Source organism: Chanos chanos, chromosome 3, assembly GCF_902362185.1.
Source record: "Chanos chanos chromosome 3, fChaCha1.1, whole genome shotgun sequence".
Classification (NCBI taxonomy): Eukaryota; Metazoa; Chordata; class Actinopteri; order Gonorynchiformes; family Chanidae; genus Chanos; species Chanos chanos.
This window is the reverse complement of record NC_044497.1, coordinates 26481269-26495359: the sequence shown is the minus strand read 5'-3', so window position 1 is coordinate 26495359 and position 14091 is coordinate 26481269. Positions and strand designations below refer to the sequence as shown.

Below are 14091 nucleotides of genomic sequence, written 5' to 3'. Positions count from 1 at the left end.
AACACTGATTGCAACAACTGAAGTCACAGGCTCTGCATATGACGGTTAACCATAAGTGAAAGTCTGGTAACACTGTTCGCTAAACAGTGTTTTCCATACTTATCTGATTGATAATATGAGACAGCCAGGGGAAAAAATCACGTCAGAAACCAGCTTTCTAATACTTTTAAAAAACATCAATGTCCTGAGCCTTGACTTGGAAGTCCTACTGTGTAAATTTTATTGAGTCATCTGAAAACTTATTACAGACCCTGTGTTCAAACACTGTCATATTCCTAATTAAAATAACATCTCTGAAGTGCCAAAAATGGCTATCATTTGATGAGAAATTGCCTCTTACTATACATCAGTGAGCTTGTCCATATAGAGCTTGTGTAATTACAGCAACTATGGTCACCAAAAACTAAAGTAGAAGTTCTGAGTGATGTTTAAGAAACCTCACTGGTTCCATAGTGAACTCTAGGGTGGAAAATCTGACCTGTGCCTTTGGGTTTAGACCATTCCTTAATGTGAGTGGCTTTTCCATGGGGTCTGTTCAGACTTAGTACAGACCTTCCAGATTTCCTCTCATCGGTTTAAATTGGTGGGAAAGAAAAACATGCCTGTGTCTTTCAGTCCTCTTATCGGACAATGGCCTGTGCTGAACTCTGCCTGGGATTTGCTGGGAGATAAGTGCAGATGAAAGCTATTCTCTGAGAGGTCACAGTAAGCAGGAAGAGAGGGATGTGCCTTCAGTTGTGGCTATGTGTAGGGTCAGAGTGTGACTTTCCTCTCTCACAGACATGGCTTTCTCTGTTCATCTACATTGTCATGTCCTCCGTTAAGTACAGTATATGAGAGAGAAATCAACTTTGCAAGCCATGAGTTTGGCTTTGCAAAGCCTTGGTCTTCTTCTTTTTCTTTTTTTTCCCCCAGCAAGGCACACCAGCAAACAAACAAACAAACAAACACAGAAATGGTAGTCAATGACGTACCAGTCTGTGGTGGCTGGGTTAGATTTCCTGTTTGAGAATGTGTACCACACATGTGACTGTAGTTATGTGTATGCGTGTGTGTGTGTGTGTGTGTGTGTGTGTGAATGGTTTTGTGTGTGTGAGTGTCTTGATGCAGCTTCTCTAGTCTTTCGATACTGTTCTTAGATGTCCCGTTAGAATGCCAGCACATTATGATGTCATAGAGGCAAGGCGTGCCAGAACTAGACTAGCTGAATGCTAATGGCTTTAGCAGCAAGGTCTGCTGACGGTGCTGGTGGGTGGTGATGCTGAAGGGGACAATGAGACCCAAGGGTTAAATGAGACTCCTTCATGCAGTGCACTAATAAAACGTATGGGTCAGGTCTAACCAAGCGCATGTGCTAAAAGCATCTCTCTAGCTTTTTTTTTTCTCCCTCGTTTTTTTGTTCAGCTTCCTCAGAATCAGCCTTGTCTCAACTTTTCTTTGGCTAGAGACAGCTGCCTGACATTTCTTTCTCTGTCTCCCTCTCTCTCTCTCCCTCTCTCTCTTGCTCTCCCGTTTCAGAAAGGAAATTGCATTGTCGGCACTTGGCTGCTGTGGATTTCTTTTTCTTTTTTTTGTCCCGACTGTACACAGTATGTTGAAAGAGAGAGACTGCTGGTTCATTAGACATCATTAACTTGAGCCAAAAATCTACACTGGCACACTTAGGCTTCATACACTCATACGTGTAGACACATCTATACCCATCTTCACATCAAAGACAAACAACGTCCTTTGTTCCAAAAGCTAACTATATTTTTCCTGTTCCCCTCCTCATTCCAATGGACTCAAGTGGAATTGAATCCCAGAGCCCCCCCCCCCTTCCAGTCTCTTAATATGGGGTATATTAGGCAGTTGCTGTCTTTGTGGGGGAGTGGAAGAGTATATCCATATGGAGACAGTGTATAAGTGAATGGAACTTCTTACTCTACTACCCCATCTAGCCTCGGATTCTGTCGTGAGGGCTTTGGCTCGCTAACTAAACTTCTCCTCAAACAGACAGACATTTTTTTCCCCACTCCTCAGTGAAATTGGTTGGATGTAGTGGTGGGGATTCAGTGAGGTGTAGTGCAGGAGCAGAGGTCTGTGTGTGTGTGTGTGTGTGTGTGTGTGTGTTGAGATCCTCTTTCAGAGTGGCCCCTGCATGGCTTCGCAGCACCAGATTCCTGCGGTCGACTCTCGGCGAGGGCCATTGGAGAACTTTAGAGAGGGAAAATTCCCTTTGAACTGGCTGCCTGCCACTCTGCTGCTTTGTAATGACTTTACCAACTTTTCTAACAGTAGAATAATCTTAAAAGACTTCTTGGAAACAAACAAACAAAAAAAAAGGGTTGGACATTATTATTTTCTCTGCCTGATTACATTGGTATTCCACCCAGGGGATATGCCACTTTAATTTTTTTTTTCTTGTATATACTTGCTGTTGCCTTTGAGTGACAGGATTAGAGCGATGTAGTGGCCCAGTGTCTGTTGTCGTTTTGATTGTGACACTTTGCGAGTGTGAGTTTAATGGGCTCATGGCTGCTATTTTGAAGGAGAAAAAAAAGTTTGCTGCGAGTGTATGCATATGTGACGTGCATGTCCGTGCGAGATTCATGATGTAATGTTTAACCAGAGAGTCGGAGAGAAAAAATGAGTTGCACAGTGACCTTCTCAGCCTTTGCATTTTTCTCTCTGACCTCCAAACACAGGACCCAAGACCAAAAGCCAGAATGTTTGATAGATGCCACTCACGTGGAACTAATGGAGCCAAGCTGTGCGTCTGCTTTATGGGACATTGAAGTTAAATCATTTTCGTTTGTTTGGCTCGCCTTTCGTGTTTCTGCTTTGGCATGTCTGACGACCCTATCACTTGGGCCAATTTTTTATTTGTTTTTTTGTTTTTTTTTAATTTGTTTTTGAGTGCGTGTGTATGTGGGTCAAGAAGAACCCACGAATAAGATGGAATAAACCATTGTTTGGCTGTTTTGCCACAAACTCAAGCCATTGGCTTTAATCTGTTCGCTCAGCAAACCAGTGTAGGTTTGTTGGTATGTTAAATGTGTAAAGTGTCAGGAGATGATGCCATGCTAAATTCATGTTACAGAGGTGCAATGTTGTCTAGTTCCAACAGTTTCACCTATCTTGCCTAGAGTTCTGACAGGCTTGATATTCAAGCACATTAAAACATGGTTCTTAATTCACGTAGTCAAAGAGGAGTGTTTTTTATACTCTCATTAGAACTATCTAATCCAGCCACCTTGTGTTAATAAATACAAATATAGATGCTCTACAGGGTAAATGTACAAGATGTGAACTTTTTGTTGTTTTAATGTTTTGCTGTGTTGATTTCTCTCTCTCTCTCTCTCTCTCTCTCTCTCTCTCTCTGTGTGTGTGTTTGTCTTTGTCTGTGTCTGAGTCTGTGCCTGTGTGTGTGTGTATGCATATGTTTTGTATGTGTGTGTGTGTGTGTGTGTGTGTGTGTGTGTATGTATCTGTCCGTGTATGCATATGTTCTGTATGTGTGTGTGTGTGTGTGTGTGTGTGTGTGTGTGGGCATGCATGGGGACAAATTTTTGTGAGGATAACAGAGGGAGAGATGTGTTGCTCTGCATTGATGCAGCTGTGTTGCAGGGTCTACTCTGTGCAGTGGTTTCCTCTCCAGTACAATGAGGGCTCTGTCCATTCGTGTTGTTTTAAAAAGTGGGCCTCACCCCCTCTGTGCCTTTTGTGCTTCACTCTTTTACGCTCTGAGAAGTCGCAGTAAAACTGTCGCTGTTCTTAATGGTTATAGGAATAAGTACGCTCTTTTTTTTTTTTTTACACAGACCTGTAAATAAACACATCTTGACAGACAGGCATTAGTAATCTGCATGCGGTGAAAGAGTTATGTGCAAAAACTATGTGCTGATACTATGGAAGATAAAACATCCTCTTTTTCTCTTTCTCTTGCTCTATTTTTATATGCACGTGCACACACACACACACACACACACACACGCACACACACACACACACACACACACACACACAGGGGGGCGGGGGGGGGGGGGTGTATGGGAGAGGGACATAGTCACTGCTTCAGCTTTTTACTTTTATTCTAACCCTCTGTCAAAGGTTGAAGGATGACATGCAGGGAAACTGTTCATACAACTACGGTGGTTACATTCAAACATTACTCATCTTAATCCATGAAGTAGTTTTCCAGTCATGAGTTATTTGGTGTATGGCAGTATTCCTGCCTCATTTACTCCTTCCCTGGAAAACCAGTGGTTCAGAAGATCTTCTTCTGAGCTGGAGAGCCTGACGGACGCCTGAACCAAAGACAGAAGCTCTGGGAGCCCTGATTCCAAATTACTTGGCTCCCGTTACAGCTCTGTAGAGATTCTGCTTGTAAGCAAAAAGGAAAGGTTGCATGATATGAACGCTTGTCAAAATAGAAGGTTATAAACTGTTAACAGAAAGTTATTAATGTGGATTTACAGTAGGCCTTCGATGCCAAATGATTTAGTTTATCAAACATTTACACAAATCTCCAAATAAAATGTGATAGTTTTGGCTCTTTTCCTTAGGATGGAGCAGTGACAGTTGGCAGAGTCGTTTTAATCTGCAGGTATTTGCTCGTGTGTGTGTGTGTGGGGGGGGGGGGGGGTGTATGTGTGTGTGTTAGTGCGTGTGTATTCGTGTGTTTTGGAGTGTGTGGGAGGATGAGTGTTTCTGACTCACTGAAGCATTCTTGTACCTGCATTCCTGACGTGCCCTGCCTGTATCCGCTGTAGCTGTTCAACCCCCCAACCCCCCAAACACACACACATGCACGCAGCCCAACCCCCCCTTCCCAGGCTCCTGTATGGCCAGCCACAGAAACAAACAGGACATCCTCTTTACAGAGATGAATGAGGGTCTCTTACTCACCCCCAGTTACATTAATAAACTGTTTACAATCCCGCCTTCATACTTCGCATTCTTCAACAGCGGTACATATCCGCACACATGACATAATCACTACGTCAAATTAAATCTTTCCCTTTTTTTTTTTTTTAGTCCACTTACTTTTTTATTTTCTTTTGTAGGCTGAAAGTACAATGACCTCTCATTGCGGAAGATGGTGTATGTGCCAGGTTTCTTTACACATAATAGGTCATTTGTGTGGCTGAAAGCAGTGAAAACAGAGAGGTGAAAGGGAATATGCACTGTCTCTAGTTTAACGCTCACACATCTGGCAGCCTCGGCATGACCTTGAGTGGCTGACACTGGTATAAGCCTTTCTCATTGCAGGGCAGACTTCAAAAGCCCCATGCCACTAATGATAATAGTCTTTAAATTGGACCCAGCATGACAGACTGGGAGGAGATGGAGAGTTTGACCATACCACAGACCAGTTACAGGATAGGTGAACACACAGACACCACTGACCCCCCACCAACCTACCCACCCACACACACACACACACACACACACACACACACACACACACACACACACATACCCAACCCACATACCCAACCCTGCATTTAAGGTGTCCATTCTGTGCTTTGACATATTGTAGCAAATATGATTTTTTCTTTCTTTCTTTCTTTCTTTCTTTCTTTCTTTTGACAGAGTTCTTTTTTTCTGAGATGTACTCACCGAGAAATGTGCTATAGTTTTCAGGGTACTGCTGGTGTTCTTAGTTGGGCTTCAGACTGAATTGTCTATACCATAACTGTGCGTTTGTCAGTTAAAACATATTGCATCTTTTATTTTTGAGCTCTTGGTGGTGCGGGTACGGGGGCTATCCTGCATAAACCTGCCATGAAACACAGGTTGGTAAAAACTGGTCATTTCTAAAACATCTAAACCCCAGGAAACTCGAGGAAACCAGCGTAGATAAGAGAAGTTAATTATCAACCGGTCTAATTTACAGTATTGTCCCACAACGTCTTGTGATCCTTTTCACTTTTTTTCGGCGTTCGGAGGGAAATAAAGGCTGTCTCCAAGCCTGAGAAATTAGATTGCTGTAGACATCTCTAAAGGCCTCCTTTGCACCTCCTTGGTTAGCTCCATCTAAGGGGAGGCGTGGGGAGGAAAATAGTTAGGATGGCCGGATCTTCGCAGTGACGAAGACTTGGTGCTTGGATTCACAGCACAGCTGCAAACTGTGTAGTCGTTAACGGCCGAATCAACATAGCGTCACGGTGCTTTCACAGTTTCTTGTTTTCGTATTAACAGGTTTTAAACACCGTTTCTCTGTGAAACTTCAGTAGCGGGTCACTTTTTTTTTTTTTTTTCAATTTTTGCAACTATTGTGCACTACAATCTTTCAGGCAGCACAAAGCGCCCCAGTTCACTCTTTATGTATCTTTTTCTAAACATTGTAAGAGAAGTAATAAACATGGACTTGTCATCTGTTCAGTGTTACAGGACCTTATAAAACTATGGTTTTAGCACTTCGGTTTACCACAGCTCGTCGCAAGTCATCAGGAATGAACAAAAAGCTCTATATGTCAAAGGTAGTTACAATGGTGGGTAGCCTATACTGGGAGAACTCATAGGTACTAAACTTTAAAACACTTCGACCGGTTAAGAGAAATTGTGCTCTCAGTGTGAGGTTGACAGATTTTCTTTTTTAATGAATGTGTTTATTTGGAACATGGTGAGAGCTGTGTTCGGGGGGGGGGGGGGGGGGGGGGGGGTGTAGATTTTGGATTGTAACACGTCATGGCATCAGAAACTCAGGGTAGGAATCTGTGGCTGTGGGATTGATTAGCATGTAATGAATAAACCGCATTCCTCAGTTCTCTTAACATGTTTGTGTTTCTTCTCCAAACAAGGATCAGTAGGGGACAGACACCGCCCACCGACACCCCTTTACACACACACACCCCCTCTCTCTCATTCTGGTAGAGAGGTTTGTTGTGTCTTTCTCTCTCATTCTGGCGGAGAGGTGGAGGTGGCTTTGCTTTGTTGTGATTGCCTGGTTCAGGTTACTGTGTTACAGCTGACAGATATCAGGTATCAGGGCAGAGAAAGGAAGAGCCTTTTTCTCACACCCCATTTAGTCTTGCCCAAGAGTGGCCTGAGAATCGCTAAGAAAACCCCAACCTGTTCTTGGCATTCCCTTGAAGTGACCAGCATGATATCAGTGAAAAAGCCCACAAGAAATATCTTCATGAGAAAGAGTGAGGAGTACATCTGCCAATAAGACATCAAGGAAATCCCTCTGTGTCGCTGTTGACAGTGACAGCAAAAGTTCCTTTTACTTTGTTTCTCATGCTGTGTTTGACTTCTAGGAAAGTGTAAAAAGAACAAAAACATTAGCATGTACTTGAGATTTCACACAGACTTCAGAGTCATGCTGACTGGTACACACATAAAAAAAAAAAATTACATTCAGGCTGATGTGAATGTAATTTCTTTTCATCATTTAGCTTAGTGAAGGGTTACTCAGACTTTACTAATGTAACTGGTGAAGCTGCCAAATGCTAGATTCAGCAAAGTTACCACAGACTACTCTCCCAAACCTGCTGACCTTGTATGCTAAGCATCAGAACTGACCTCAGACCAGACATTAAGCGCTGAAGGGAGTTTTAAGGGTTTAACCATCTCCTGGGAGGGAAAAGATGACCTCTTGGATGTCACTCCTGTTGGATTTGCGTTCTAAGAGACATTTATTTTGAGCCTGATCCAGTCGGCTTTGGCACATAGAAGAACAGTCTCTCTCATTTGGGTTTGCTTTTCTCATCGGACGTGCCCAAGATATGCCTAGCGAAAATGTATGAAAGAAAAATAAATGCATCTGGGGACAGGTTTTATCCTGATGCTGTTATTCACCTCCTCGTTATTTTTTTTTTTTTACTTATGAGAAAGATTAATTTAAATAAATGAAATAGAGACCATTTATTCTTGTTGGATTCAGTTTGATATCACAATAGCATATGTTATATGTAGCAAGAATAATACCGCCCTCTTTGAAAAAGCAAACTTCAAAGAGCTTTATTGCTTTGTAATTGTGTATTTCAAGGAGATATTTGCTTCCAAAATGTAGCTCTTACTTTTGTGTGTGTGCGTGTGTGTGTGTGTGTGGACTTTTTCTTCTAAACAGGATCCAAACATTTTGTGAGTGATCTACTTTATGATTCAGAGTGCTTTCTTAGCAAAATACAATGTCCATTAATCAATGGTGGAGAGTTACATTCCTTCTGTGTGTATGCTTTATTGTGTGAAGACTTGTCTTGAAGGACCTCCTCTGAGAGTGATGTAGAGATCCAAGGGTGTACGTGTATGTCTGAAGTTCTGGGCTGGTCAAATATGCACACATGCTAGAGCCATTGAATGGTTAAGAGATATGACTCCTGTACCCCCCCCCCCCCCCACAAGGGGCTGCCTGTATGCTTTACCTATAAACTGGAGACAGGAGGGAGGTGGGGTCCAGCCAGTTACTGAATAATCAGGGTCTCCATTAGCCCTGTTTGCTTGCGGATGCCATTAAAGCTATATTAAACCGTTTTGTTGTAGAATTTAGGTGATGGACTTTAAAAAACTCTTTTGAAGTTTACTTTGGATGTTTACCAGTATCTAGATTTCACCATGTAAAACTCTCCAAAGCCATGTATGGGACTGAGACCAAACAAACCTTCTTTGAGTAGTTTTTTGTTTATGGATGTTTCGTGGACTTTTTTTTTCGCTGACAGAAACTTTCTCTGCCCTCTGAGACGATACCAAAAAAAAGTGTGTTGGAATGTGAATGCCCTGTTTTAGAAATTATTTTCCGAGGTTCAAAATTTTTCTTTAAAAAAAAAAAAAAAAAACAGTGTGAAGGCAGTCCCTAGTTTCCACTTTGTGATATCTATCCATAGGCACTGATCTGTTGAAATGTGTATGGGAAACTTCCTGTTGCTCTTTTAGGTTAAATTCCCAGCCCTAAACAATTTATTTGGAAATTGTTGACTCTCTTGCAAGTTGTAAACACACCCCACAACTAATTGGAAAGCAGCCTCAATAAGAGAGCCAGGAGTAAAGCAAACTGTGAAAACCCAGACTAAGTTCCTCCTGTCTTCTTTCTTTTCCACAGTTGCGTCTTTAGTGCTTTCTACTGAGTCCAGAGAGGTTTTTTTTTTCTTTTTTTTTGACCGGTACATGACTATGTGTCTCTTGGGTTCTCCCTTATCACCTCATCTCTTGTGATTTTACACCCAGTGAGCACTGGAGTTGCCGTGCTGTGAAAGTCAGATCCTTTGTGTATGTGAATGAGCCTCAGCGTGCGATCTTGGTGAATTCCCCTTTCTCTTCCTTCCCCTTTGAGAACAACAGCTTTCATTTCATTTTCATTGTCAAATGTGCAATATTGCCCTTTGTGGGCTAGTTTGGCTTTTTGCGAAAGCAGCAAGTTGGTTACTGGTCCTTTTTTTAGTAGGTTTAGATTCTGTACTTTCCTAATTTATTCCCCTTTCTGCCACCCACTTTTATTTGTTTTGCTTCTCTTTTTGCATTTCATGGTTGACAGTCATTTTCAGAGCTGTCATCACTTTGGGGGAATGTTTTTAAAGGCTAAATTTCCCCTTCAAGCACTAAAACAACAGTTTGAAACAGCACTAATATGATGAATCTGTGCAAGTTTACATAAACGTTCTACTGAAAATTATAAGTTGGGCTGAACCAGCATAGCCATTTTTACGTCAGGGTGAATTTGAATCCCTGCATTGCACACAGGGAAGATAAAGTGAATAGACTGGTTTGAAGCACTGAATTAGGGGCCTATTGTTCAGTCTCTTGTTTAGAATATTGGAAAAGAAGAACTGAAATAGTCAGAGGATGGGAATGGCTTTTTGTTATACCCACAACAGTCACTCTTTTCATGAACTAAAACGGGATCAAACAACAGAGGCTTTTTTCGTCAACGTCGTAGGCTGCATTGTGTTATTATGAAACTGAAAAACCTATTTTGACGTTGATTAAGACCTTAGTATCCCTGTAATCCTTCGACTGAAAAAGCCTCTGAAGTAGCTTCCAAATTTGTCAAAAAGGATCGTATTTTTTCTGCCAGACTTGCCCAAAGAGATCCTCTCAATTCCCCATCTTGCCACAGAGAGAGAGAGAGAGAGAGAGAGAGAGAGAGAGAGATTAGATCTCTAATAAGAAAAGTCAAATGAGATTATTGAAATTAGGTTACAGTAGGACAGCTAACCTTCTCTGGACTGCAGCAGCATGGTTGTGTTATCTGTAGACCTGGAGAGAAGCAGTGCAGTGTCCCTGCTTTTCTGTGCTCCTCATCATGCAATTATGCAGACTCGAAATACACAGATGCCTGTGTGTGTGGCCTTATGGCTACTAATGTTTACCGCTAAGTAGTCATTTAGAGGGCTAAAACTTGACTGGAGAGACCACTGTGAGCCAAGGAAAACTGGCCTTCCCTGGTTTGAGAATGGATGCGAGGAATCGTAGTCCTTTAGCTGAGTCATGTGCCATGTCAGTAGCTGGAAGTGAACTGGGAGCTGTGTTATTTCAGACTGGAGCAGACTGAGGTCTGGATTGGACATCTGAGACACCACAGCTAAAACCCAGTGGTCCTCAGCCCTTGATGTGTCTTTAGTGAGTTCTTACAGAAAGAAATATGTGCAAATTGGATCATGCAAAGAGCATTTGTTGATGACGAACGAGTAACGGATAAACAGAAATATTTCCATTTTATTCGGTGAGGGGGTGTGTGGTTTTTCACAGATTGATTTAATAATGTCTATGCAGGACCCTTGCAGACCTTATGAAATCCATTTCAGACCGCGTTGTGCAAAACTGAATCAGTAAAGTGTATCCCAGACTTACATGGCAAGAGCCCTTGGGCTCCTCACTAGCACTGATAGCAGGGGTGGAAGACCAAACGGCCACAGAGTTTGGGCTGGGACAGATGCAAGACGTGATAAAGGCTCTATAGCTCTTATCAATTTATTTAATCACTAGTCCTGCATCGGGGGACTGTGTACAGCCCGAGAAAAAGGAACTACTAGCTCTGAGTGTACACTAACTCTTTAATTAAGTAATACACACTCCCCCTTAGCAACCTGAGGGCAACAACTCACACACGTCTAGATTCAGCCAGTCTGGAGCGTGATAGCTGAATTCATTGTATCACACTGGTCTGGGCTGTGATTGGTGTCGCCATGTCGGCTCTTATTGGTGTTGTCATGGCGTTAGCATTGTTGTTTACACAGTCTCTCAATGCGCTTGTGTTGACTTGGCATGTGTGAATCCATTTGCTCTCACAGTTTCGTCTCTAGACTCTCTCTCTCTCTTTTTTCCCCTCTCTTTCTGTTTTCATTGGAATTGCTGTCTGCATTCCCACATAGACAATAGCTGGTTCATCCTTGTCTGGCGGAGGACTGTGTTGTTGTGTTAAAATGGTGTGCTAATGTTTGGGATGCTCTGAGCGTACCAGAGTGTGGGCCACTGTTTGTGCCTTTTATAAACTGACATATTACAGAATGCTGGAGCCCGTGGGTGGCTCCCACCCCATTTTTGACATTTCAGTGTGGAAAAAGAGAGAACTCACTCTCCCTCACACACACCACATACACACACACTCACATTCACAAACTCTCTTTCTCTCTTTCTCTCTCTCTCTCTCTCTCTCTCACACACACACACACACACACGAGTGAGTGACCTTGCTGGTCATAAAGACAGTTTGGGAGGTTAAACTACATCCCACCCTGTGAGAAAAAGGGAGGGTGGAAAACAGAAGGAAGGAGAGAAAAATATAGAGAGAGAGGGAGAGAATGAGTGAGAATTTATAGCCAATTTGTTACTATTATAAACAGTAGGCATTCTTTCTTTAATTGTGGACATCTGCAATGCATGACGTCTCTCTTTTTTTTTTAAAAAAAGAAAGAATAGTACGAGAAAATAAAGTTCATTTTGGAAACTGGGCCCCGACAGACAGGAGTAAACGTAGCAAGCCCTTGCTGCTTTTGCAAAAAGCCAAACTGAAATGTCACACTTACCGGTTTCTTTTCCATGGTTTTATTTTCTGGTTAGATTTTAGGGTGTGTGATTTACTGACATTCATTACAAACCATTATGAAATGTCTGTCTTTTCAACTGATGTGATTTTAAGCTATGCAAAATGACTATCCAGTTGTTTTGGCTGCACTAAGGCTGGCTGTCTGGTATAGTACTGTATCACGCTGTGGGAAACAAGAACAGTGTCATGCTAAGACTGACCAGACACCTGAGTTCTGACTAATATACAGCCAGTGTGGTGGCCCTGATGAACAGAGGGATAACACACTGTTGTTTTCCCACAAGACTGTCTGGATGATTGCGATTTGTACGGACTTGTGGAAAGATGTAATCGCTTTACAGTGGAAACTGCACATAAAAAGAATTGATGGACTACATTCTGTTTTCACAAATCATGGAGGCAATATTGTTGAAACAATGCGAGACTTGTATTGCTAAGGGGCAAGCTATTGCGCAAAGTTAGCGCCAAGGCTAATCTTGAGATCTTACAGAGAATTTGTCTGTGGTCTCGCCTCTGAGGCTGAGTGTGTGTGTGTGTGTTTGGGAGGGTTGAGTCATGATAAAGGGGTGTTTTGAAATCTAGAGTGTTGAGTCTCAATGGTAGTGTTGATCAGTGTGCTATTGGCATCTCAGGAATAAACAACCCCTTTCTGCTCTTCAAGGAGAGCTAGCCTTGAGAGATACACAGAGATATACGCTGTGACAGTCTGCATAGCCATTGTTGAATTTCAACAAAATGTCTCCATTATCTGCTGTGTTGTCATAACATACTGTTTCAGATAAGCAGAGGTTAAACTTGTTTATGAGATGGGTTTTTTCAAGGTTTGTTACTTACACTGGGTCATCTGACAGAAGTACTTCATACCTTATACTTCACAGAGACTGTTTTTCAGATTTTTGTGGGTTAGACATATAGAGTTGCTGATGGTGGTAATTTTTGGATGGTCAGAAGTTTTGCCGGGTACAACTGATTTTTTTTTTCTTTAAGAATGAAGAGTCTCAGTAATAAGGAAGAATATGAGCTGATACCAATTCAGCCAACAGTCTTGAATTTTCTGCCTTTTTGAAACATTCATTCGTGTTATCAATGCTAACAAAAAAGCTTAGTAAACTAAAAGTTTTGTTTTGTAGCACCCATTGCACAGTTTCAAATACTATATATTGTTACGGGTCCGGACTTGGCGGTGTGTGTGACGTGTGTAAGCGTGTTCTATTTGCGAGGAGATCCGGGATAAAGATAGATAGAGATGAAAAGATAAACATGAAAAGGTGGCAAGATGAGAGCTTAGCCTTGCTCTAAAGAGAGAGACTGTGTGCCACTGAAGAGAAAAAGGATCTCAGGCTCCAGGATGCTAGGAAATCAACACAGGAATTGAGGTCATAGACTACTACGCATGTTTCAGGACACACTGTGTTGATCCAGAGGAACACAGAGACGTTTTGGTAAAGGGCAAGGTCGTCTCCCTGGTTGCGGAAAGGAGCGTATGACTTCCTCCACGTACTGATTCTTTCCCCCTTGGCGTTTTCCAGAACTCTATGAACCTCCCTCCGGATAAAGCTCGCCTTCTTCGGCAGTACGACAACGAGAAGAAATGGGACCTCATCTGTGACCAGGTATGGTTGATGTTCTCCATTCGGAGTCTAAACTCCATAACATGTGATACAACACTAAAACTCCCTAGACACAATATTTAGACCCACTGAATTACATCATATGAATCAGAGACCAAATTTTCTAAGAATTTGTGATGACTCAGAGAGGAGATGACATGTCGCTGCACAGGAATTTAAAACCAAACTTTTGAAATTTTCTCACTGTTTGGATCGTAACAGTTCACCACAGTGTTGCTGAAGCCTGCCGTTTGGGGCCGTTTGTAGTTACTCGTTGTTGTCTTTCTGCTGTTTTAGGAGCGTTTCCAGGTGAAGAACCCTCCACATACATACATCCAGAAGCTGCGTGGCTACTTAGATCCAGGAGTCACACGCAAGGTGAATGAACCAGCTGCTTCACATCCAGCCCCATATATTTCTCCCTTCTATGGTCGCTGGAACGTTGTCACACCGTATGGCTGTTTTTCTTAGCTTAATACATATGGTACATTATAATTGACTGCACTGTTA

General features: G+C 42.2%; 1 protein-coding gene across 2 annotated transcripts in view; it reads left to right on the top strand.

Moving 5' to 3' along the window:
- The window catches only part of fmnl3 (formin-like 3), a 35612-nt gene that overhangs the window by 1701 nt on the left and 19820 nt on the right, over nt 1–14091 (top strand). For both annotated transcript variants that reach the window (XM_030767977.1, XM_030767976.1), the window contains exons 2-3: nt 13501–13584; nt 13879–13959. In XM_030767977.1, coding sequence (XP_030623837.1) covers nt 13501–13584; nt 13879–13959 — 165 coding nt within the window. The remainder of the gene's footprint in view (nt 1–13500; nt 13585–13878; nt 13960–14091) is intronic.